The sequence below is a fragment of the Oncorhynchus clarkii genome, chromosome 31 (assembly GCF_045791955.1).
Source record: "Oncorhynchus clarkii lewisi isolate Uvic-CL-2024 chromosome 31, UVic_Ocla_1.0, whole genome shotgun sequence".
NCBI lineage: Eukaryota > Metazoa > Chordata > Actinopteri > Salmoniformes > Salmonidae > Oncorhynchus > Oncorhynchus clarkii.
Genome location: NC_092177.1, coordinates 644,624 through 669,429, shown reverse-complemented (window position 1 = coordinate 669,429; position 24,806 = coordinate 644,624). Strand labels below are relative to the sequence as shown.

Genomic DNA, 24,806 nt, shown 5'->3' with positions numbered 1-24,806 from the left:
GGTCTGCTGGCAGGCTGGCTGACTGACTAAATAAAGACAGCCGGTCTGCTGGCTGGCTGGCTGACTCAATAAAGACAGCCGGTCTGCTGGCTGGCTGACTAAATAAAGACAGCCGGTCTGCTGGCTGGCTGACTAAATAAAGACAGCCGGTCTGCTGGCTGGCTGGCTGACTCAATAAAGACAGCCGGTCTGCTGGCTGGCTGACTAAATAAAGACAGCCGGTCTGCTGGCTGGCTGACTAAATAAAGACAGCCGGTCTGCTGGCTGGCTGGCTGACTAAATAAAGACAGCCGGTCTGCTGGCTGGCTGGCTGGCTGACTAAATAAAGACAGCCGGTCTACTGGCAGGCTGGCTGGCTGACTAAATAAAGACAGCCGGTCTGCTGGCTGGCTGGCTGGCTGACTAAATAAAGACAGCCGGTCTGCTGGCTGGCTGGCTGACTAAATAAAGACAGCCGGTCTGCTGGCTGGCTGACTAAATAAAGAAAGCCGGTCTGCTGGCTGGCTGGCTGACTAAATAAAGACAGCCGGTCTGCTGGCTGGCTGGCTGGCTGACTAAATAAAGACAGCCGGTCTGCTGGCTGGCTGGCTGACTAAATAAAGACAGCCGGTCTGCTGGCTGGCTGACTAAATAAAGACAGCCGGTCTGCTGGCTGGCTGACTAAATAAAGACAGCCGGTCTGCTGGCTGGCTGGCTGGCTGACTAAATAAAGACAGCCGGTCTGCTGGCTGGCTGGCTGACTAAATAAAGACAGCCGGTCTGCTGGCTGGCTGACTAAATAAAGACAGCCGGTCTGCTGGCTGGCTGGCTGACTAAATAAAGACAGCCGGTCTGCTGGCTGGCTGGCTGACTAAATAAAGACAGCCGGTCTGCTGGCTGGCTGGCTGGCTGACTAAATAAAGACAGCCGGTCTGCTGGCTGGCTGGCTGGCTGACTAAATAAAGACAGCCGGTCTGCTGGCTGGCTGGCTGACTAAATAAAGACAGCCGGTCTGCTGGCTGGCTGGCTGACTAAATAAAGACAGCCGGTCTGCTGGCTGGCTGGCTGACTAAATAAAGACAGCCGGTCTGCTGGCTGGCTGGCTGACTAAATAAAGACAGCCGGTCTGCTGGCTGACTAAATAAAGACAGCCGGTCTGCTGGCTGGCTGGCTGACTAAATAAAGACAGCCGGTCTGCTGGCTGGCTGGCTGACTAAATAAAGACAGCAATGACACCCATAGTGCACCCTGGGAAGGAATATTTTAAAGGCCCGCCTTTTGGCATCAGAGAGAAAAATCAAGCCTCATCTTGGTGATGTAGAGAAATGCATTTTCACAACAATTTCCTGCAATTCTATACAAATTTCACCAAGGAGCAGAGAGAAATGTTTACAGTTTTAAAAGGAATTTCATGCAATGCATTTCTCCATGGGTAATGTGTTATTTTGCTCAAATATAAACAATATCAATAATGCTAAATTGTTCTTGTAATGTTTTTATTTCTCCCCGAATGTCCAGCTTTTATTTTGGTGAGTGGTAGTTCTCAGAGAATATATTATGAACAGCTCCATTATCTACATTACTTCATCTGGTTTTAGTTTGTCCTTCACGAAAATGTATTTAAACATGAAAATATACAGTACCAGTCAAACGTTTGGACACACCTACTCATTCAAGGGTTTCTTTATTTTACTATTTTCTACATTGTAGAATAATAGTGAAGACATCAAAACTATGAAATCACACATATGGGATCATGTAGTAACCAAAAAAAGTGTTAAACATATCAAAATATATAGTTTATATTTGAGATACTTCAAAGTAGCCACCCTTTGGCATTCTCTCAACCAGCTTGTGTAACCTTCATTTAACTAGGCAAGTCAGTTAAGAACAAATTCTTATTTACAATGACGGCCCACCCCGGCCAAACCCGGACGATGCTGGGCTAATTGTGTGACCGCCCTATGGGACTCCTCAATCACGGCCGGATGTGATACAGCCTGGATTCAAACCAAGGACTGTAGTGACGCCTCTTACACTGAGATGCAGTGCCTTAGACCGCTGAGCCACCCAGGAGCCCTAGTTCATGAGGTAGTCACCTGGAAGGCATTTCAATTAACAGGTGTGCCTCGTTAAAAGTTAATTTGCGTTTGAGCCAATCAGTTGTGTTGTGACAAGGTAGGGGTGGTACACAGAAGATACCCCTTTTTGGTAAAAGACCAAGTCCATATTATGGCAAGAACAGCTCAAATAAGCAAAGAGAAACGACAGTCCATCATTACTTTAAGACATGAAGGTCAGTCCATCATTACTTTAAGACATGAAGGTCAGTCCATCATTACTATAAGACATGAAGGTCAGTCCATCATTACTTTAAGACATGAAGTCAGTCCATCATTACTTTAAGACATGAAGGTCAGTCCATCATTACTTTAAGACATGAAGGTCAGTCCATCATTACTTTAAGACATGAAGGTCAGTCAATGCAGAACATTTCAAGAACTTTGAAAGTTCCTTCAAGTGCAGTCGCAGAAACCATCAAGCGCTATGATGAAACTGGCTCTCATGAGGACCACCACAGGAAAGGAAGACCCAGAGTTACCTCTGCTGCAGAGGATAAGTTCATTAGAGAGGTACCAGCCTCAGAAATTGCATCCAAAATAAATGCTTCACGGAGTTCAAGTAACAGACACATCTCAACTGTTCAAAGAAACCACTACAAGGACACCAATAAGAAGAGACTTGCTTGGGCCAAGATACATGAGCAATGGACATTAAACAGGTGGAAATCTGTCCTTTGGTCTGAAGAGTCCAAATTTTAGATTTTTGGTTCCAACCGCTGAGCCTTTGTGAGACGCCGAGTAGGTGAACGGATGATCTCTACATGTGTGGTTCCCACCTTGAAGCATGGAGGAGGAGGTGTGATGGTGCTTTGCTGGTCTGTGATTTATTTAGAATTCAAGGCACACTTAACCAGCATGGCTACGCCATCCCATCTGGTTTGGGCTTAGTGGGACGATCGATGACCCAACACACCTCCAGGCTATTTTACCAAGAAGGAGAGTGATGGAGTGCTGCATCAGATGACCTGGCCTCCACAATTACCCGACTTCAACTCAGTTGAGATGGTTTGGGATGAGTTGGACCTTAGAGTGAAGGAAAAGCAGCCAACAAATGCTCAGCGTATGTGGGAACTCCTTCAAGACTGTTGGAAAAGCATTCCAGGTGAAGCTGGTTGAGAGAATGCCAAGAGTGTGCAAAGCTGTCATCAAGGCAAAGGGTGGCTACTTTTAAGAATCTAAAATCTCAAATATATTTTGATTTGTTTAACACTTTTTTGGTTACTACATGATTCCATGTGTTACTTTATAGTTTTGATGTCTTCACTATTATTCTACAACGTAGAAAATAGTCAAAAGTAAAAAAAGATGACACTGCCCGCCCAAAGGATTACAATGGCAGAACATTTTAGAACAAGGCTGGGCTTCCAATTTGGCCACATAGTGACAACCTGTATCAAGGCTGGTTAATGTGATGGAGGCTCATGAAGGGGAGAGGGAGGTGAGGGGGAATGAACTACAACACCTTTATCAGCCTGATTACTTCTTATTCTGGGTGTAACAGGAAATAAGGTACTTGTTCCAGGCAGACTCACATTTCTTGGTTCGCTCCTGCGCACTACCTACAACACAGACAGAGAGAGACAGAGAGAGGCAGACACATGAGACAGGCAGAGTGAGAGAGCGAGGACCACAATGAGAGCTGAGCTTCAAGACTATTGTATATAAGCTGCTGCCCTCTAGTGGAGAAGCTCAGAATGATCACCAGACAACAAAGTAGAAGAAGGCACCTACTTCTCTTGATTCCCAGGTTCCTCAGCTTGTCATGTTTAGCATGTCCATTCTGAGCCAGTCTCAGAGACAGAGAGGCTCCTCTCCTGAAACAGACAAAACATTTCATTACAGAATCACTCAGTGCTTAAACATTTCAGTTTATTTACCATGTGTGATAAACACATTTCAGTTTATTTACCATGTGATAAACACATTCCAGTTTATTTACCATGTGATAAACACATTTCAGTTTATTTACCATGTGATAAACACATTCCAGTTTATTTACCATGTGAGATAAACACAGTGCATTCGGAAAGTAATCAGACCCCTTGACTTTTTCCACATTTTGTTAAGTTACAACCTTATTCTAAAATTGATTAAATAATTTTTTCCCCTCATCTACACACAATACCTCATAATGACAAAGCAAATAGAAAATGTTTGCAAATGTATATAAAAAAAAATATCAAAACTGAAATATCCCATTTACACAAGAATTCAGACCCTTTACTCAGTACTTTGTTGAAGCACCTTTGGCAGCGATTACAGCCTCGAGTCTTCTTTGCATGACACTACAAGCTTGGCACACCTGTATTTGGGGAGTTTCTCTCATTCTTCTCTGCAAATCCTCTCAAGCTCTGTCAGGTTGGATGGAGAGCGTCGCTGCACAGCTATTTTCAGGTCTCTCCAGAGATGTTCGATCGGGTTCAAGTCCGGGTTTTGGCTGGACCACTCAAGGACATTCAGAGGCATGTCCCAAAGCCACTCCTGTGTTGTCTTGAACAGGTTTTCATCAAGGATCTCCCTGTACTTTGCTCCGTTCATCTTTCCCTCGATCCTGACTAGTCTCCCAGTCCCTACCTCTGAAAAACATCCCCACAGCAGGATGCTGCCACCACCATGCTTCACTGTCGGGATTGTGAAAGGTTTCCTCCAGAGGTGACTCTTGGCCTTCAGGCCAGAGTTCAATCTTGGTTTCATCAGACCAGATCATCTTGTTTCTCATGGTCAGAGTCCTTTAGGTGTCCTTTGGCAAACTCCAAGCAGGCGGTCATGTGCCTTTTACTAAGGAGTGGCTTCCTTCTGGCCACTCTACCATAAAAGCCTGATTGGTGGAGTGCTGCAGAGATGGTTGTTCTTCTGGAAGGTTCTCTCATCTCCACCGAGGAACTCTGGAGCTCTGTCAGGTCACCTCCCTGACCAAGGCCCTTCTCCCCCGATTGCTCAGTTTGGCAGGATGGCCAGCTCTAGGAAGAGTCTTGGTGGTTCCAAACATCTTCCATTTAAGAATGATGGAGGCCACTGTGTTCTTGGGGACCTTCAATGATGCAGAAATGTTTTGGTACCCTTCCCCAGATCTGTGCCTCGACACAATCCTGTCTCGGAGCTCTACGGACCATTCCTTCAACCTCATAGTTTGGTTTTTGCTCTGACATGCACTGTCAACTGTGGGACCTTGTATAGACAGGTGTGTGCCTTTCTAAATCATGTCCAATCAATTGAATTTACCACAGGTGGACTCCAATCAAGATGTACAGTATAGTGCATTCTGGTGCTCAGGTTGACTTTTACAATAAACTCATACCTCACGTCCCCCAGTTATAATAACCTCACGTCCCCCAGTTATAATAACCTCACGTCCCCCCAGTTATAATAACCTCACGTCCCCCCAGTTATAATAACCTCACGTCCCCCCAGTTATAATAACCCCACGTCCCCCAGTTATAACAACCTCACGTCCCCCAGTTATAATAAACTCATACCTCACGGCCCCCAGTTATAATAACCTCACGTCCCCCAGTTATAATAAACTCATACCTCACGTCCCCCAGTTATAATAACCTCATACCTCACGTCCCCCAGTTATAATAACCTCATACCTCACGTCTCCCAGTTATAATAACCTCATACCTCACGCCTCCCAGCTATAATAACCTCATACCTCACGTCCCCCAGCAATAATAACCTCATACCTCACGTCCCCCAGCAATAATAACCTCATACCTCACGTCCCCCAGTTATAATAACCTCACGTCCCCCAGTAATAATAACCTCATACCTCACGTCCCCCAGTTATAATAACCTCACATCCCCCAGTAATAATAACCTCATACCTCACGTCCCCCAGTTATAATAACCTCACGTCCCCCAGTAATAATAACCTCATACCTCACGTCCCCCAGTAATAATAACCTCATACCTCACATCCCCTAGTAATAATAACCTCATACCTCACGTCCCCCAGTAATAATAACCTCATACCTCACGTCCCCCAGTAATAATAACCTCATACCTCATGGACCCCAGTTTTCCCTTCTCCATGAAGAGTTCCACCATGGGGTTGTGTCTCTCTCCCTGAGGGTAGAGCCGTGCGTACAGCGTCCTGTTGCCCACCATGTCTCTGAACCAATATACTGCCTGTTGGGTCCAGCCACACACGTCCACTGGGCGCACCTGGGATGAGACCAGTAACTTGGGGTCATATAATACAGGAGACAAGTAAAAAGATTTGACCTGCCCTAAATATATGACCCTCTCAACTAAATAACTCATTTTTTAAACCTTTATTTATCCAGTCAAGTGATGTTATATACCGGCACGGTTCTAGGGATAAATTGTGGTGTGGCTAAGTATTGGCCACAGTAGAACCTGACAACAACCAGGGTGAACCACTCACATTAGCCAGGGAGACCTGTATGGCCTGTAGAGGAAGTGATGTCATCTCAGCACTGAGTTCCTTGATGTTACATAGAGACAGACAGGAAGTGTCTCCGTAGTCCAGCCTCCTCACCTCCACCTCATTGATGTCTGACAGACAGAGGAGAAATGTAGAAGCTGCCCTTATTGTATGACAGAGCGAGGAGAAGTACACTACATGACCAAAAGTATGTGGACACCTGCTCGTTTAACATCTCATTCCAAAATCATGGTTATTAATATGGAGTTGGTCCCCCCTTTACTGCTATAACAGCCTCCACTCGTCTGGGAAGGCTTTCCACTAGATGTTGGAACATTGCTGCTATAAACAGCCTCCACTCTTCTGGGAAGGCATTAATATGGAGTTGGTCCCCCCTTTGCTGCTATAACAGCCTCCACTCGTCTGGGAAGGCATTAAAATGGAGTTGGTTCCCCCTTTGCTGCTATAACAGCCTCCACTCTTCTGGGAAGGCTTTCCACTAGATGATGGAACATTGCTGCTATAACAGCCTCCTCTCTTCCGGGAAGGCTTTCCACTAGATGTAGGAACATTGCTGCTATAACAGCCTCCACTCTCCTGGGAAGGCTTTCCACTAGATGATGGAACATTGCTGCTATAACAGCCTCCACTCTTCTGGGAAGGTTTTCCATTAGATGTTGGAACAATGCTGCTATAACAGCCTCCACTCTTCCGGGAAGGCTTTCCACTAGATGTTGGAACATTGCTGCGGGGACTTGCTTCCATTCAGCCACAAGAGCATTAGTGAGGTCGGTCACTGATGTTGGGGGTGATTAGGCCTGGCTAGCAGTCAGCGTTCCAATTCATCCCGAAGGTGTTCGATGGGGTTGAGGTCAAGGCTCTGTGCAGGTCTGTCAAGTTCTTTCACACCGATCTCAACAAACCATTTCTGTACGAACTGGTCTTTGTGCACAGGGACATTGTCATACTAAAACAGTTTAGGGCCTTCCCCAAACTGTTACCACAGAATCGTCTAGAGCATGGGTGTCAAACTCTGGCCCGTGGGCCAAATTTGGCCCGCGGGGTAATTATATTTGGCCCACGAGACAATACCAAATTACTACTAGAGCTGGCCCGCCGGTATTATACAGCGCATTCACCACTAATACTACGAATCCCATAATGCTCTGCTGTTTTCGCGCGCCAATCAGGACAGGACCCAGAAACGCTCTCTCCTCTGTGACAGTAGTCATAGCAACATAGACGCTACAACTGTCAGCGAGCTAACCCTTCCCAAAAACGGCGAAAAGAAAGGCAGAAAACAGGAGCTTTCTGGACAAGTGGGAGGCAGAATATCTGTTTACATATGTAAAAGACAAACCTGTTTGTCTTGTTTGTGGAGTCAACGTGGCTGTAAGTAAGGAGTACAACATTAGACGACACTATGAAACGAAACACCATGACAAATACAAGGACCTGGACATGACTCAAAAGAGCCTGAAAGTAGAGGAGATGAAAAGAAGTTTGGTTTCACAACAGAATATGTTTAAAAAAGCCACATCACAAAGCGAGGCTGCTGTAAAGGCTAGTTATATAGTGGCAGCAGAGATCGCAAAATCAGCCCGGCCCTTTAATGAGGGAGAGTTCATGAAAAAGTGCATGATGAAGGTTTGTGACCTCGTATGCCCAGAGAAAAAACAAGCATTTTCAAACGTGAGCCTGAGCAGGAACACAGTAGCTGATCGCACATATGATCTTGCCACCAATCTGTATGACCAGCTGATGGAAAAGGGAAAAGATTTTGTTGCGTTCTCCCTCGCTGTGGATGAGAGCTGCGACGCATCTGATACTGCTCAGCTGTCAGTCTTCATCCGTGGGGTGGACTCAAATCTGTGTGTTACGGAGGAGCTATTAGGATTCAAATCAATGCATGGCACAACCACAGGAAAGGAAATCTTTGAGGAGGTTTCCAAATGTGTAACTGAAATAAAGCTGCCGTGGGATAAACTCGTTGGATTAACGACAGATGGAGCGCCAGCGATGTGCGGTAAAAAGAGTGGACTGGTGGGCATGGTTCGGGAGAAGATGCGGGAAGAGAACTGTGCAGGTGAGCTAACTGTTTACCACTGCATCATACATCAGGAAGCACTGTGTGCCAAAGCCCTAAAGATGGAACATGTTATGACCACAGTAACACAGGTAGTTAACTTTATAAGAGCCAAAGGTCTAAATCACCGTCAGTTTAAATCTTTTCTGGAGGAGTGTGGTTCGGAATACGCAGACGTGCCGTATCACACAGAGGTGAGATGGCTAAGCAGAGGAAAAGTACTGAACAGATGTTTCGAGCTGCGTGAGGAAATATGTCAATTCCTGGAAACCAAAGGGAAGGATACAGCAGAGTTCCGGGAGCAAAAGTTCCTGTGTGAGCTGGCCTTTCTCTGTGACATCTCGAGCCATCTCGATGCGCTGAACCTGCAGCTTCAGGGGCGGGGGCGCATCATCACAGACATGTACGCTCCAGTGAGGGCCTTCAAAACTAAACTGTGCCTGTGGGAGAATCAGATGCTGCAAGGAAACCCTTGCAATTTTCCCTGCTGCCAATCCATAAAAGCGCAGATCTCTACCGCCGTGTTCCCATGCGCACAGTTTGCTGAAAAACTCAGTGTTCTCGCCGCTGAGTTTAGCCGGCGATTTGCCGACTTCGATGCCCAGAAATGCAAGTTTGAACTGCTTAGTAATCCCTTCGCAGTTGATGTGGAAAATGCACCAACCAACATCCAAATGGAGCTGATTGAACTCCAGTGCAACGACACGCTGAAGTCAAAGTATGATGCTGTGGGCGCCGCACAGTTTCCACGGTTCATCCCTGACACAATGCCTCAGCTCCGCACCCAAGCTGCTCAGATGCTCTCCATGTTCGGCAGCACTTATCTATGCGAGCAACTTTTCTCCTCGATGAAGATGACCAAAACAACTCACAGGAGACGTCTGACTGATGAACATCTTCGCTCGATACTGAGGATTTCTTCAGCTCAGAGCTTGAGCCCAGACATTGATGAACTAGCATCCAAGAAGAGATGCCAGGTATCTGGCTTGGGCATATCAGATTAGACCAGTGTGCAATAATGAACGTTTTCTTTATGCACTTTTTCTTGCTACAAGGCATGGGCTTGAATGGTTGATTGATTTTTTATCATTTTATTTGTAAAATTATTAGCCAGTGGAAAAAGTTTATTTTGGTATTTAAATCAGAAGGCTGCAAATAGAAAAGAGGCATACAATTTTTATTTAAATTTTATTTATTTAATAAATGAATGCCATTGATGTGTTTTTTCATTTGAAATTCGATTTTGCATGTCTCCACTATTAAATTATATATTGTATGGTAATAAGCGATGCTTGTTCCATATTCAATGTTAAAGCAAAACTTGTTTGGGTCCATATTAAAAGGTTAATTTGTTCAATGTTGGCCCGTGACTTTGTTCAGGTTTTACATTTTGGCCCACTGGGTATTTGAGTTTGACACCCCTGGTCTAGAGTGTCATTGTATGCTGTAGTGTTAAGTTTTCCCTTCACTATAAATAAGGGGCCTTCCCAGAATAGTAAAGGCTGTTATAGCAGGATTATTAACATTCCGTAGCGTCCTAGGGATTACTAACATTCCGCGGCGTCCTAGGGATTATTAACATTCCGCGGCGTCCTAGGGATTACTAACATTCCGCGGCGTCCTAGGGATTACTAACATTCCGCGGCGTCCTAGGGTTTATTAACATTCCGCAGCGTCCTAGGGATTAACATTCCGCGGCGTCCTAGGGATTATTAACATTCCACGGCGTCCTAGGGATTATTAACATTCCGCAGCGTCCTAGGGATTATTAACATTCCGCGGCGTCCTAGGGATTACTAACATTCCGCGGCGTCCTAGGGATTAACATTCCGCGGCGTCCTAGGGATTAATATTACGCGGCGTCCTAGGGATTATTAACATTCCACGGCGTCCTAGGGATTATTAACATTCCGCAGCGTCCTAGGGATTATTAACATTCCGCGGCGTTCTAGGGATTATTAACATTCCGTAGCGTCCCAGGGATTATTAACATTCCGTAGCATCCTAGGGATTATTAACATTCCGTAGCGTCCTAGGGATTAACATTCCGCAGCGTCCTAGGGATTATTAACATTCCGCGGCGTCCTAGGGATTATTAACATTCCGCGGCGTTCTAGGGATTATTAACATTCCGTAGCGTCCTAGGGATTATTAACATTCTGCGGCGTTCTAGGGATTATTAACATTCCGTAGCGTCCCAGGGATTATTAACATTCCGCGGCGTTCTAGGGATTATTAACATTCCGTAGCGTCCTAGGGATTATTAACATTCCGCGGCGTTCTAGGGATTATTAACATTCCGTAGCGTCCCAGGGATTATTAACATTCCGTAGCGTCCCAGGGATTATTAACATTTCGTAGCGTTCCAGGGATTATTAACATTCCGTAGCGTTCTAGGGATTATTAACATTTACCTCGTGTTTTACATTTACGTCAATTAGCAGACACTCTTTTCCAGAGCGATTTACAGACGCAATTAGAGTTCATCACCTTGTTCATCAGATTTTTCACCTTGTCGGCTCGGGGATTCGAACTAGCAACCTTTTGGTTACTGGCCCAACACTAACCTCCACTCATCATGAAACATATCTTACCTCCACTCATGCCACATATCTTGGCCACCTGTGCCCGACACCACCTCTTCTGTTGGGGGAACCAAGCCATGACGTAGGTCCCGATGTCTGGAGTACACTTCAGCTCTGCTAAACTACTGCAAGACAACCAGCCAACGACAGGGTTGAGAAAATGACTCAATGAAAAGAACTTGGGTCAAGTCCTGTTTTAGACTTGACCTCTGCTTAAAGGTAGTGCACTACATCAGGAATAGGGTTCCATTTAGGATGCACCCTGAGTGTGTCTACTTTACTTCTTACACCAATGCTTCTTGAGAGGGAGTGGATAAGAGCACACTTTGAGAAGGGTACTACGGAGTACAAATGTTAGCTCAATGTGGCACCATACTATATAGGGAATAGGGTGCCATTGGGCCCTGGTGGAAAGTAGTGCACTATATAGGGAATAGGGTACCATCTTGGACACCCAATATAACTCACTCAGTGTTGAGGTCCTCCAGCTGGAGGGTGGCGTCGGCCTGTTGGATGTAGAAGTTCCCAGGATGCACCACGTGACTCACCACCACCGCCATCTCCTCAAACTTACGGATCTGGAACTCTGGAATGTTCAGACACTGGTTGCCTGGGGTAACCAAGGAACAACAGTTCTGGAATCTCTGGAGTTCTGGAGTCAGACTGATATTGTTGATATCTTCCTGAACCTCCCCCGTCACATGTCCCTCTTTGATCTGTAGGCTGTGGATGGATGGAGCTGGGGGTTGGAGGGTCGTATTAGAGATCTCTACACTGCGACACTGGAGACTAGCGGCAGACATCTTGTTCTCCGAGGTGGTGACGACGTCAGAGGAAGGATCGCTCCTTGTCGCCTCGGTAAAGACGTCTCCTACGTCCCAGAGCTCCGTCTTGGTGGCAATGATACAGCTGAAGATCAGAGAGCCTCCGGACTCCACACGCTTTACTGTGAACACCGGGGCCTGGGAGGGGAGGAGAGGGTAGGAGAAGATAGGAGAGGGTAGGAGAAGATTGGAGAGGGTAAGAGAGGACATGATTAACTTGAACGTCCTGAGGTGAAAATAGTTTCAGACACACAGTAGTGCTGTATATAAAATAGAGACTTTACATTACACTCAACATAATACATACATATTGGTTCAGCTGGTTATCTGGCAGCTCTGAGAACAGCTCCTTCTTTGGGACGCTGACGTTGTGGTTCTTAGTTTCTAGAACATTCTGGGTTTCCTGGGCATGCTTTGTTTCCGGGAGGGGGTCAGAGGTCATTGCCGGGGCGGTGGAATCAGAGGTGTACTGGTAGTAGCTGGTGTGCTGGAAGAAAGCGGCCAACTCCATGAACGGCTCGTTCCTGCAATTGGTTCGCAGGAATTGCATGAGCTGAGAGGAAGTTTGCTTCTGGTGCTGCACTCTGGTGTCACTTCCTGAATCTAGAGGGGGAGGAGCCAGGGCTGTCATCTGGTAGGCTGGGTTACTGAACCCTGAGAGGAGCTCACCTGGGACAGGTAGGTCTAGATCTGTTGCTCCGGGTGTTTGTTTGATTTGACTGCTCTCTTTGATTTGATTGGTTGTAACCGTCGTTGTATTTGGCTGTGTCTTCTCCTTGGAGATAAAGATCCCATTGTCTTTGGTCAGATTCAGACTGGCTACGCTGGTTGAGGAGCTGGGGATTGGGAGCTTTGCCACTTTGCTGGAGGAGGAGATGCTGCATATAAAGACCTGATCCTTCTGGAAGTCTTCATCTTGAGAGGAGGAAGAGGAGCAGAAGAGTTTGAGTTGCTGTAGGGCAGGCAACGCTCCCAGCATCTGTACTGCCTTGGTGATGGAGCCGGCCATGAGGACGTTCTGCAGCATGGGACCAAACTTCAGCACGTCTGACGATGTCATGATGCCTCGGTCTCTGGATAGCGCTGGCTGCAACAGGCTGTTTAGCGGTCTGGTGGAAGCTGGGGCACTGAATTGTGGATCTGTGGAGCCAATGGCAGGGGGAGAGAAAATATCTTTAAGAAATACAGACCATCCCAAATGTTCCTTTGGACCAGGGTTCCCCCTGGGTGCCCATTTGAGTTGTTGCCTTCGCACTACACAGCAGATTTAAAAAAAACAACAACAGCTGTGTAGTGCTAGGGGAAAAACTAAGACCCAGTGTGGGGGCAGGACAGAGTTGGGGGATCCTTGCTTTAGACCAGTGGCCAACACTAAGGTGGGTAGGATAGGAGATGGTAGCAAAGCTGATACTGTGACTCAACGAATACAGAAAAGTTGTTTTTATAAGTTGTGATTTACCACTGTCAACACTTTGTTCAACACTTTTATAAAGCCATAAAATGTGCTTTCTCCCTAATTCCACTCACGCTACAACCATCACTGCAGCTGTAATGAATGACTACAACCATCACTGTAATGAATGAGAACAACCATCACTGTAATGAATGAGAACAACCATCACTGTAATCAATGACTACAACCATCACTGTAATCAATGACTACAACCATCACTGTAATCAATGACTACAACCATCACTGTAATCAATGACTACAACCATCACTGTAATCAATGACTACAACCATCACTGTAATCAATGACTACAACCATCACTGTAATGAATGAGGACAACCATCACTGCAGCTGTAATGAATGAGTACAACCATCACTGCAGCTGTAATGAATGAGTATGGCAACGTGTTCCCATAAGATTGGCTGTTTTTATTAGAGGCTTGTCTTTTTAATGAAGAGGAATATTTTACGTCTCTGGTCATAGGAGGAACATGAATTGGTGCATGAAGCAGAAATAATGCAACTTGAGTTTCTCCATCGAGGAGGAGGGGCGGTGTCCCCTTTCCTTAGCGGAGGGGCGGTGTCCCCTTTCCTCAGCGGAGGGACGGTGAGTCAGGTGAGAGGCAGCCTCACCACTGATCCCTCCCTCAGACTGACCATCAGAAGGAGCCCGTCAGTCCAGTAACTCAGCTGGGCCTCACAAGTAACACAACTAATGATCTAATTACCACTGTGATCATATAGTGCATTCAGAAAGTATTCAGACCCCTTGACCTTTTACAACAAACAAAAAAAATATTCTAAAATTGATTCAATTGTTTCCCCCCCTCAACATCACATTTCCATAAGTATTCAGACCCTTTACTCAGTACTTTGATGAATCACATCTTGGCAGTGATTACAGCCTTGAGTCTTCTTGGGTATGATGCTACAAGCTTGGCAACCTGTATTTGGGGAGTTTCTCCCATTCTTCTCTGCAGATCCTCTCAAGCTCTGTCAGGTTGGATGGGGAGCGTCGCTGCACAGCTATTTTCAGGTCTCTCCAGATATGTTCGATCGGGTTCAAGTCCAGGTTCTGGCTGGGCCAGTCAAGGACATTCAGGGACTTGTCCCGAAGCCACTCCTGCGTTGTCTTGGCTGTGTGTTTAGGCTTGTTGTAAGGTGAACCTTCGCCCCAGTCTGAGGTCCTGAGCACATTTTCATCAAGGATCTCTCTGTACTTTGCTCTGTTCATGTTTCCAGGTCGCAATTGTAAATGAGAACTTGTTCAACTTGCCTACCTGGTTAAATAAAAGGTGAAATGTATTTTTTTTTCTTTTTCCCCCTCGAATCTTGACTAGTCTCCCAGTCCCTGCCGCTGAAAAACATCCCCACAGCATGATGCTGCCACCACCAAGCTTCACCGTCGGGATGGTGCCACCACCGTAGGGATGGTGCCACCACCATGCTTCACCGTCGGGATGGTGCCACCACCATGCTTCACCGTCGGGATGGTGCCACCACCATGCTTCACCGTAGGGATGGTGCCAGGTTTCTTCCAGACAATCAATTTAAATTTACCACCGTTGGATTCCAAGTTGTAGAAACATCTCAAGGATGATCAATGGGAACAGGATGCACCTGAGCTCAATTTCAAGTCTCATAGAAAAGGGTCTGAATACTGATGTAAATAAGGCATTGGCAAATACATTTAGAAAACCTGTTTTCTTTGTCATTATGGGGTGTGTAGATTGAAGGGGGGAAAAAACATTTTAATCCATTTTTAAATGGCTGTAACGTAACAATGTGTGAAAAAGTCAAGGGGTCTGAATACTTTCCGAATGCACTGTATTACAATTAAAAATATAAATGGTATGAGAAGAACAACACTGGTAGGGCAATTCACAGACAATATGCAGTCATAATGTATTTGGCCTACTGCACAAACCTTATTGCTCTAGATCTGTTTTTAAAATGTTTTTAAAATGGTTAACGTTGCAACAGCTCACACTTTTTAAGTCCTGTTTTTAAAAAACACATCCGAGTGGTAGATCTCGGCTTTCTTTGGGACTCAAAGTGATCTGGACTCAGAAAAGGTTGGCGACCTTAGATCACCTCACACTTGTGGAGATAAGAGAAGATTCTAGTGGGCAGTATACTGTCTACCGGTGTATTTGGAAATAGCCACACGATGGTTTTTCAATACCATCAAAACTATTTAAAAAACTTTTTTCAATGCATTTTAAATATTTGTAGCAATTTTTCTTTTTAAGTAAATACTTGCAGTCAACTTGTGCAATGCATTAGGATGTAAAGCAGAACCCAATCGTATCTCACCTGTCACATTATGAAGTTAGTTCCCCAGCTCAGTTGAGACAGTCACGTGTTCGTTTGTAAAACGGGAGAAAGCAGGAGAATGAAAAGGCAAGGTATTTTTTTGGGCAAAAAGACGCTTGGCCACAATTTTTCAAATGTTTAGGCCTATCATAGAAAGAATATAGCCTGTAGAATGTTTTGCTTAAAGTTAGACTTGCATTTTACTGGTGAAAAGTAGGCTGGCTAAGCTGAGAAAACTACCTGAGAAGCTCCACATCAGTCAGAGTGCTGTCTACTGATAGAATGATGGAGAACAGTAGCTCCACATCAGTCTGTCTGCTTATAGAATGATTGAGAACAGTAGCTCCACATCAGTCTGTCTGCTTATAGAATGATTGAGAACAGTAGCTCCACATCAGCCTGTCTGCTGATAGAATGATGGAGAACAGTAGCTCCACATCAGTCTGTCTGCTGATAGAATGATGGAGAACAGTAGCTCCACATCAGTCAGAGCTGTCTGCTTATAGAATGATGGAGAACAGTAGCTCCACATCAGAGTGCTGTCTGCTGATAGAATGATGGAGAACAGTAGCTCCACATCAGCCTGTCTGCTGATAGAATGATGGAGAACAGTAGCTCCACATCAGAGTGCTGTCTGCTGATAGAATGATGGAGAACAGTAGCTCCACATCAGAGTGATGTCTGCTTATAGAATGATGGAGAACAGTAGCTCCACATCAGTCAGAGTGTTGTCTGCTGATAGAATGATGGAGAACAGTAGCTCCACATCAGAGTGCTGTCTGCTGATAGAATGATGGAGAACAGTAGCTCCACATCAGTCAGAGTGTTGTCTGCTGATAGAATGATGGAGAACAGTAGCTCCACATCAGAGTGCTGTCTGCTGATAGAATGATGGAGAACAGTAGCTCCACATCAGCCTGTCTGCTGATAGAATGCCAGTCAGAGCATGCCGTTCGTGAATTTCTCTTAGAGTTTTTTCTCTCGAGTTTAGAAGTGCAACTGAAGCACAAAATGAAAACAGCAAAATAGTCCGTTATCACAACCCCTAGTTTAACTTGCTATCTAAGCAAGTGGCTAAATGAATAAAGGTGCCGGGACATCATAGTGTGTCAGCTTTCTGCCGTGTTTGAGAAGTCAAAGCCCTTTGGATCAGTTATCTGTACAGCTGCTACTGTCATTTTGATTTCCTTGTGTTTATGGCCGTCTGCTCCTCCCCCAGTCTGCTCCGAGCAGGCATGCCTGTTGCCCTAGCGACTCCAGACAGACTGTAGACATGCTGCTGGTGAGCCAGTACTGCATGCGTTAAAACTCTGTCTCTCGTACAGTAAATGTACATTTGTCTGTGGTCATTAGCATGTGTAGCTAGCAGCCTCCATGGAAATTATCTATTACTTGTGCTAATTTAGTTGGCATTCTGTTCATTTTTTTTTAAACCTTATTGTGTACTTAGCCGGTACTACCGTAAACCTTATTGTGTACTAAGCTGGTACTACCGTAAACCTTATTGTGTACTTAGCCGGTACTACCGTAAACCTTATTGTGTACTTAGCCGGTACTACCGTAAACCTTATTGTGTACTTAGCCGGTACTACCGTAAACCTTATTGTGTACTTAGCCGGTACTACCGTAAACCTTATTGTGTACTAAGCCGGTACTACCGTAAACCTTATTGTGTTCTAAGCCGGTACTACAGTAAACCTTATTGTGTACTTAGCCGGTACTACCATAAGTCCTGGGAAGGATACGAACATCTGGATACCGTTCAACCCTTTGTTCAACCAATATGGTAATAGCACCACCTTGCCCTCTGATAGGCTAAGTGGAAATTTCACCATATTACTTATACCAATCAAATCCTCTCCTCTCACAAATCCATAAGGGTCCATTTGGGATCGGGCCATGATGGAATTTTATAGCGACACAAGTGGTTTCCATATTCTTTGAGTTCTAGTCATGATGACAGATACACCTGGCATAACAATCACTCAATGGAACTTACCTACCTGGCATAACAATCACTCAATGGAACTTACCTACCTGGCATAACAATCGCTCAATGGAACTTACCTACCTGGCATAACAATCGCTCAATGGAACTTACCTACCTGGCATAACAATCGCTCAATGGAACTTACCTACCTGGCATAACAATCGCTCAATGGAACTTACCTACCTGGCATAACAATCGCTCAATGGAACTTACCTACCTGGCATAACAATCGCTCAATGGAACTTACCTACCTGGCATAACAATCGCTCAATGGAACTTACCTACCTGGCATAACAATCGCTCAATGGAACTTACCTACCTGGCATAACAATCGCTCAATGGAACTTACCTACCTGGCATAACAATCACTCAATGGAACTTACCTACCTGGCATAACAATCACTCAATGGAACTTACCTACCTGGCATAACAATCGCTCAATGGAACTTACCTACCTGGCATAACAATCACTCAATGGAACTTACCTACCTGGCATAACAATCACTCAATGGAACTTACCTACCTGGCATAACAATCACTCAATGGAACTTACCTACCTGGCATAACAATCGCTCAATGGAACTTACCTACCTGGCATAACAATCACTCAATGGAACTTACCGGTCGTCAGGTTTTTGAGTGCAGTTGAAAGTTTCTCAATGGCATAACATTTAGCATCCAGAGACCTGACGAGGTTGTCCAGCACATTGATAGGATGAGGCGCTCTCAGGAAGCTTCGGACTTCCACGTTGGCCTGTAGGAATTCACAAACGTGTCAGTACTTTTATTACAAAATATAGCTTATATGGACAAGTTACCCAACAAAGACAGAGTTAGGTAAATAAGTCTGAAAATATAGTTTACCAAGCTAGACATGACTAAACAATGGAAGAAGCTAAGCTACACTAAATCTACCTTAAGAGAAATATAGTTTACGTAACTAGTTACTTTGGGGAAAAAAGTAGATCACTACATCCAATCAACTTTGTGAATAAATGTGATAGAGTGAATACCTACAGGGCCTTCAAAAAGTATTCAGACCCCTTGACTTACTCCACATTCTGTTGTGTTACAGCCCTGAATTCAAAAACAGTTTTCACCCATCTATCTACACACCATACCCTATAATGAAAACATGTTTTTAGAACATTTTACAGAAATCTCATTTACGTAAGCATTCACACCCGTGTCTTTCTGGGTAAGTCTCTAAGAGCGATTACAGCTGTGAGTCTTTCTGGGTTTTAGATTAACTGTCTTCAAAGTAATGACTCGGGACGTCGGGTTTGATATGAAATCTTCTTTTAGTAATAATACTTGTTCACGTTACATTTAACAACTTTAGATTCTACAGAGCAATGCAGGTAAGATGCTAGTGGAAAGAGCAATGCAGGTAAGATGCTAGTGGACAGAGCAATGCAGGTAAGATGCTAGCGGACAGAGCAATGCAGGTAAGATGCTAGCGGACAGAGCAATGCAGGTAAGATGCTAGCGGACTGGGCCATGCAGGTAAGATGCTAGCGGACTGGGCCATGCAGGTAAGATGCTAGCGGACAGAGCCATGCAGGTAAGATGCTAGCGGAAAGAGCCATGCAGGTAAGATGCTAGCGGAAAGAGCCATGCAGGTAAGATGCTAGCGGAAAGAGCCATGCAGGTAAGATGCTAGCGGAAAGAGCCATGCAGGTAAGATGCTAGCGGAAAGAGCCATGCAGGTAAGATGCTAGCGGAAAGAGCCATGCAGGTAAGATGCTAGCGGAAAGAGCCATGCAGGTAAGATGCTAGCGGAAAGAGCCATGCAGGTAAGACGCTAGCGGAAAGAGCCATGCAGGTAAGACGCTAGCGGAAAGAGCCATGCAGGTAAGACGCTAGCGGAAAGAGCCATGCAGGTAAGACGCTAGCGGAAAGAGCCATGCAGGTAAGACGCTAGCGGAAAGAGCCATGCAGGTAAGACGCTAGCGGAAAGAGCCATGCAGGTAAGACGCTAGTGGAAAGAGCCATGCAGGTAAGACGCTAGTGGAAAGAGCCATGCAGGTAAGACGCTAGTGGAAAGAGCCATGCAGGTAAGACGCTAGTGGAAAGAGCCATGCAGGTAAGACGCTAGTGGAAAGAGCCATGCAGGTAAGATGCTAGTGGACAGAGCCATGCAGGTAAGATGCTAGTGGACAGAGCCATGCAGGTAAGATGCTAGTGGACAGAGCCATGCAGGTAAGATGCTAGTGGACAGAGCCATGCAGGTAAGATGCTAGTGGACAGAGCCATGCAGGTAAGATGCTAGTGGAAAGAGCCATGCAGGTAAGATGCTAGTGGAAAGAGCCATGCAGGTAAGATGCTAGTGGAAAGAGCCATGCAGGTAAGATGCTAGTGGAAAGAGCCATGCAGGTAAGATGCTAGTGGAAAGAGCCATGCAGGTAAGATGCTAGTGGAAAGAGCCATGCAGGTAAGATGCTAGTGGAAAGAGCAATGCAGGTAAGATGCTAGTGGAAAGAGCCATGCAGGTAAGATGCTAGTGGAAAGAGCCATGCAGGTAAGATGCTAGTGGAAAGAGCAATGCAGGTAAGATGCTAGTGGAAAGAGCCATGCAGGTAAGATGCTAGTGGAAAGAGCCATGCAGGTAAGATGCTAGCGGAAAGAGCCATGCAGGTAAGATGCTAGCGGAAAGAGCCATGCAGGTAAGATGCTAGCGGAAAGAGCCATGCAGGTAAGATGCTAGCAGAAAGTCAGCTTAATCACTTCGCAGAATGTTTTCCTCACGTTGACCGCGGTGAAGGAGAGCCCGCAGGTTTTGGTAGCGGGCCGTGTCAGTGGCACTGTATTGTCCTCAAAGCGAGCAAAGAAGTCGTTTAGTTTGTCTGGGAGAAAGACATCGTGGTCCAAATACTAATTGAGTGTATGTAAACTTCTGGAATGTGATGAAAGAAATAAAAGCTGAAATAAATCATTCTCTCTGCTATTATTCTGACATTTCACATTCTTAAAATAAAGTGGTGATCCTAACTGACCTAAGACAGGGAATTTTTACTAGGATTAAATGTCAGGAATTGTGAAACTGAGTTTAAATGTATTTGGCTCAGGTGTATGTAAACTTCCGACTTCAACTGTACTTACAAAAGACGTCATTGAATGTTTCTAAGTGGCATATTTACAGTTGACTTAAAATCGGCTTGACAATCTTTGGCAAGACATGAAAATGGCTGTTGATCATTGATCAACAACCAACTTGATGGAGCTTAAATAATATAAAAAATAATAATGTGCAAATATTTTACAATCCAGGTGTGCAAAACTCTTAGAGACTCACAGCTGTAATCACTCTTAGAGACTCACCCAGAAAGACTCACAGCTGTAATCACTCTTAGAGACTTACCCGATGTAACTTTAATGTGTTACAGAGTTAACGTTTAAGTTAATTCATTGAGCTGTATCTAAAGACATTTCTTTACATTTACATATGTAATTGTATTGGTTAGTATTGAATTATGCTTTTGACTGCAAGTTCCAGAATGCCTTGCGCCTCTCTCTTTCAGTCAAACAGTGTGAGGCACAGCGTGCTCCAGACAACTATAACAAGCCTCTCTCTTTCAGTCAAACAGTGAGGCACAGCATGCTCCAGACAACTAGAACAAGCCTCTCTCTTTCAGTCAACCAGTGTGAGGCACAGCGTGCTCCAGACAACTATAACAAGCCTCTCTCAGTCAACCAGTGTGAGGCACGGCGTGCTCCAGACAACTATAACAAGCCTCTCTCTTTCAGTCAACCAGTGTGAGGCACAGCATGCTCCAGACAACTAGAACAAGCCTCTCATTCAGTCAACCAGTGTGAGGCACAGCGTGCTCCAGACAACTAGAACAAGCCTCTCTCTTTCAGTCAAACAGTGTGAGGCACAGCATGCTCCAGACAACTAGAACAAGCCTCTCTCTTTCAGTCAAACAGTGAGGCACAGCGTGCTCCAGACAACTATAACAAGCCTCTCTCTTTCAGTCAAACAGTGTGAGGCACAGCGTGCTCCAGACAACTATAACAAGCCTCTCTCTTTCAGTCAACCAGTGTGAGGCACAGCATGCTCCAGACAACTATAACAAGCCTCTCATTCAGTCAGCCAGTGTGAGGCACAGCGTGCTCCAGACAACTAGAACAAGCCTCTTTCAGTCAACCAGTGTGAGGCACAGCGTGCTCCAGACAACTAGAACAAGCCTCTCTCATTCAGTCAACCAGTGTGAGGCACAGCGTGCTCCAGACAACTAGAACAAGCCTCTTTCATTCAGTCAACCAGTGTGAGGCACAGCATGCTCCAGACAACTAGAACAAGCCTCTCTCATTCAGTCAAACAGTGAGGCACAGCATGCTCCAGACAAATATAACAAGCCTCTCATTCAGTCAACCAGTGTGAGGCACGGCGTGCTCCAGACAACTATAACAAGCCTCTCTCTTTCAGTCAACCAGTGTGAGGCACAGCATGCTCCAGACAACTAGAACAAGCCTCTCATTCAGTCAGCCAGTGTGAGGCACAGCGTGCTCCAGACAACTAGAACAAGCCTCTCTCTTTCAGTCAAACAGTGAGGCACAGCATGCTCCAGACAAATATAACAAGCCTCTCATTCAGTCAACCAGTGAGGCACAGCGTGCTCCAGACAACTATAACAAGCCTCTCTCTTTCAGTCAAACAGTGTGAGGCACGGCGTGCTCCAGACAACTATAACAAGCCTCTCTCTTTCAGTCAACCAGTGTGAGGCACAGCATGCTCCAGACAACTAGAACAAGCCTCTCATTCAGTCAACCAGTGTGAGGCACAGCGTGCTCCAGACAACTAGAACAAGCCTCTCTCTTTCAGTCAAACAGTGTGAGGCACAGCATGCTCCAGACAACTAGAACAAGCCTCTCTCATTCACCAGTCAAACAGTGTGAGGCACAGCATGCTCCAGACAACTATAACAAGCCTCTCTCTTTCAGTCAACCAGTGTGAGGCACAGCGTGCTCCAGACAACTATAACAAGCCTCTCTCTTTCAGTCAAACAGTGAGGCACAGCGTGCTCCAGACAACTATAACAAGCCTCTCTCTTTCAGTCAAACAGTGAGGCACAGCGTGCTCCAGACAACTATAACAAGCCTCTCTCTTTCAGTCAAACAGTGAGGCACAGCGTGCTCCAGACAACTATAACAAGCCTCTCATTCAGTCAAACAGTGAGGCACAGCGTGCTCCAAACAAATATTGGCTAGTTATTCTGTCTGTAAAGAAACGAGCGGGGTATCGATTGAGCCTGCTGCAACGACTGGACTAGAACAAGCCGCTCTCATTCACCAGACAAACAGAGCCACGGCGTGCCTAACTCGTGTGACTTGTGTTGTCTCAGGGTACAAGTCATCCTGTATGAATCAGAATCTGTAGCTAGTCAGTTGGTCAATCTAGTTATTTCCTGTCGACTTTTATGGGGCCACGCGGTTGTTTTTGTCTGTCTACTTGGCGTTGTTTAGTAGGCCTACTTTGGGGATCCTGAGTGGCGCAGCGGTCCAAGGCAATGCATCACAGTGCTAGAGCTGTCACTTCAGACCCGGGTTCGATCCCGGGCTGTATCACAACCGGCCGTCATCGGGAGTCACGTCGGCCAGTGCACAATTGGCCCAGGGTCGTCCAGGGTAGGCCATCATTGTCAATAATTATTTGTTCTTAACTGACTTGCCTAGTTAAATAAAGTACTTTGTTTGTCAGTATAATTATTTCATTTCTGATGACTGTCTGTATCCAAGCCCATACTTGCTATTATTATATAATTTCGAAAATGCATGTTTACTGAGCAACAGATCATTAGAAAATAAAATGACAAATGTAGATTGTTTATTTTGATTGTTCAAATGTTGTGGCGTAAGTGTCCGGAGAGAAGTTTAACTCCTCTCTAAAGTGAAACGTTTGGGGGCAAGCGAATTAGCCAACCTTCACCTAAAAATCAGCCTTCACCTAAAATCAGCCTTCACCTAAAATCAGCCTTCACCTAAAAATCAGCCTTCACCTAAAAATCAGCCTTCACCTAAAAATCAGCCTTCACCTAAAAATCAGCCTTCACCTAAAAATCAACCTTCACCTAAAATCAGTGTCTGGAATAAATGATGACAGTAGTAACCAACCACACATTGGGCTATTCATCAGACTATTTAGTTGATAATTAAATAGGACTAAATGGTGTATTTTCATCTTTCGGGGGTCGTTTATTTTTGAACATTGTATGGGAATAAGTGAAGGAACATAATGATGCGCTCTGATATGTTCTTGAGCAGTAAAGCGCACTACCGGGTTTCCAATCACGACTATGACGAGTTAGGCACACCCGGAGTAGTTCACTACTCCCCAAAACTGCCTAAAAGTTCACTAACTAACCAACTACCATATTCATTACCTTACAACCTAGTTATCATTCAATGAGTAAGTCATGATTGAAAGTTTAAATCACAGACCAAATGGGACATTTACCAGTATATTTAGCTCAATCAAGTTGACTAGGTAGCTGGGCCACAACTCTGCATTCACACGTTTCCAGCTAGTGTTAGCATAGCCAGCTAGTTCAATCATGCATTTCTGTATACCGATGGAGCTATTGAACTAGCTGTAGTTAGCCAATTACCTTTTCGGTTAAACGTCGTAGTTGTTTGTCCAGTGTATTCCTGGCGTCCTCCAAGACGAGCAGTTTGTACATTATACATCTTTTGGTGACATTGAGGTCGATGGGAAGCCACACAGGACTCGGCTGCAGCGGCATTATAGTGACTGATGAGGCTGGACCAAAACGTTTTATTTGAGAATGTAATCTGACAGGGTGTCACTTCATTTTATTCTTCTTTGAGGTTTAATGGCGGCGTGGCCGAAATTATGGGTGCGTTCGTAAATTGCCTCCAGTGGATCAGAGTGCTCTGGGTCATAGGTCAATTCAGAGAGCACACTGTCGAAAACAAAAAATATAAGCATCATGCAACAATTTCAAAGGTTTTAATAAGTTACAGTTCGTATAAGGGAATCGGTCAATTGAAATAAATAAATTAGGCTCTAATCTATGGATTTTACATGACTGGGAATACAGA

General features: G+C 45.1%; 1 protein-coding gene across 1 annotated transcript in view; it reads right to left on the bottom strand.

The window, feature by feature from the left end:
• Positions 1 to 24,548, bottom strand: part of LOC139391126 (gap junction beta-1 protein-like) — a 34,502-nt gene extending 9,954 nt beyond the window's left edge. The window contains exons 1-9 of the mRNA XM_071138671.1: positions 24,353 to 24,548; positions 18,366 to 18,498; positions 12,295 to 13,127; positions 11,632 to 12,125; positions 11,173 to 11,288; positions 6,493 to 6,623; positions 6,109 to 6,269; positions 3,834 to 3,916; positions 3,635 to 3,661 (exon numbers count right to left, since the gene is read on the bottom strand). Of these exons, the coding sequence (XP_070994772.1) occupies positions 3,635 to 3,661; positions 3,834 to 3,916; positions 6,109 to 6,269; positions 6,493 to 6,623; positions 11,173 to 11,288; positions 11,632 to 12,125; positions 12,295 to 13,127; positions 18,366 to 18,498; positions 24,353 to 24,487 (2,113 nt within the window). The 5' untranslated portion in view covers positions 24,488 to 24,548. The remainder of the gene's footprint in view (positions 1 to 3,634; positions 3,662 to 3,833; positions 3,917 to 6,108; positions 6,270 to 6,492; positions 6,624 to 11,172; positions 11,289 to 11,631; positions 12,126 to 12,294; positions 13,128 to 18,365; positions 18,499 to 24,352) is intronic.
• Positions 24,549 to 24,806: the final 258 nt, after the last annotated feature.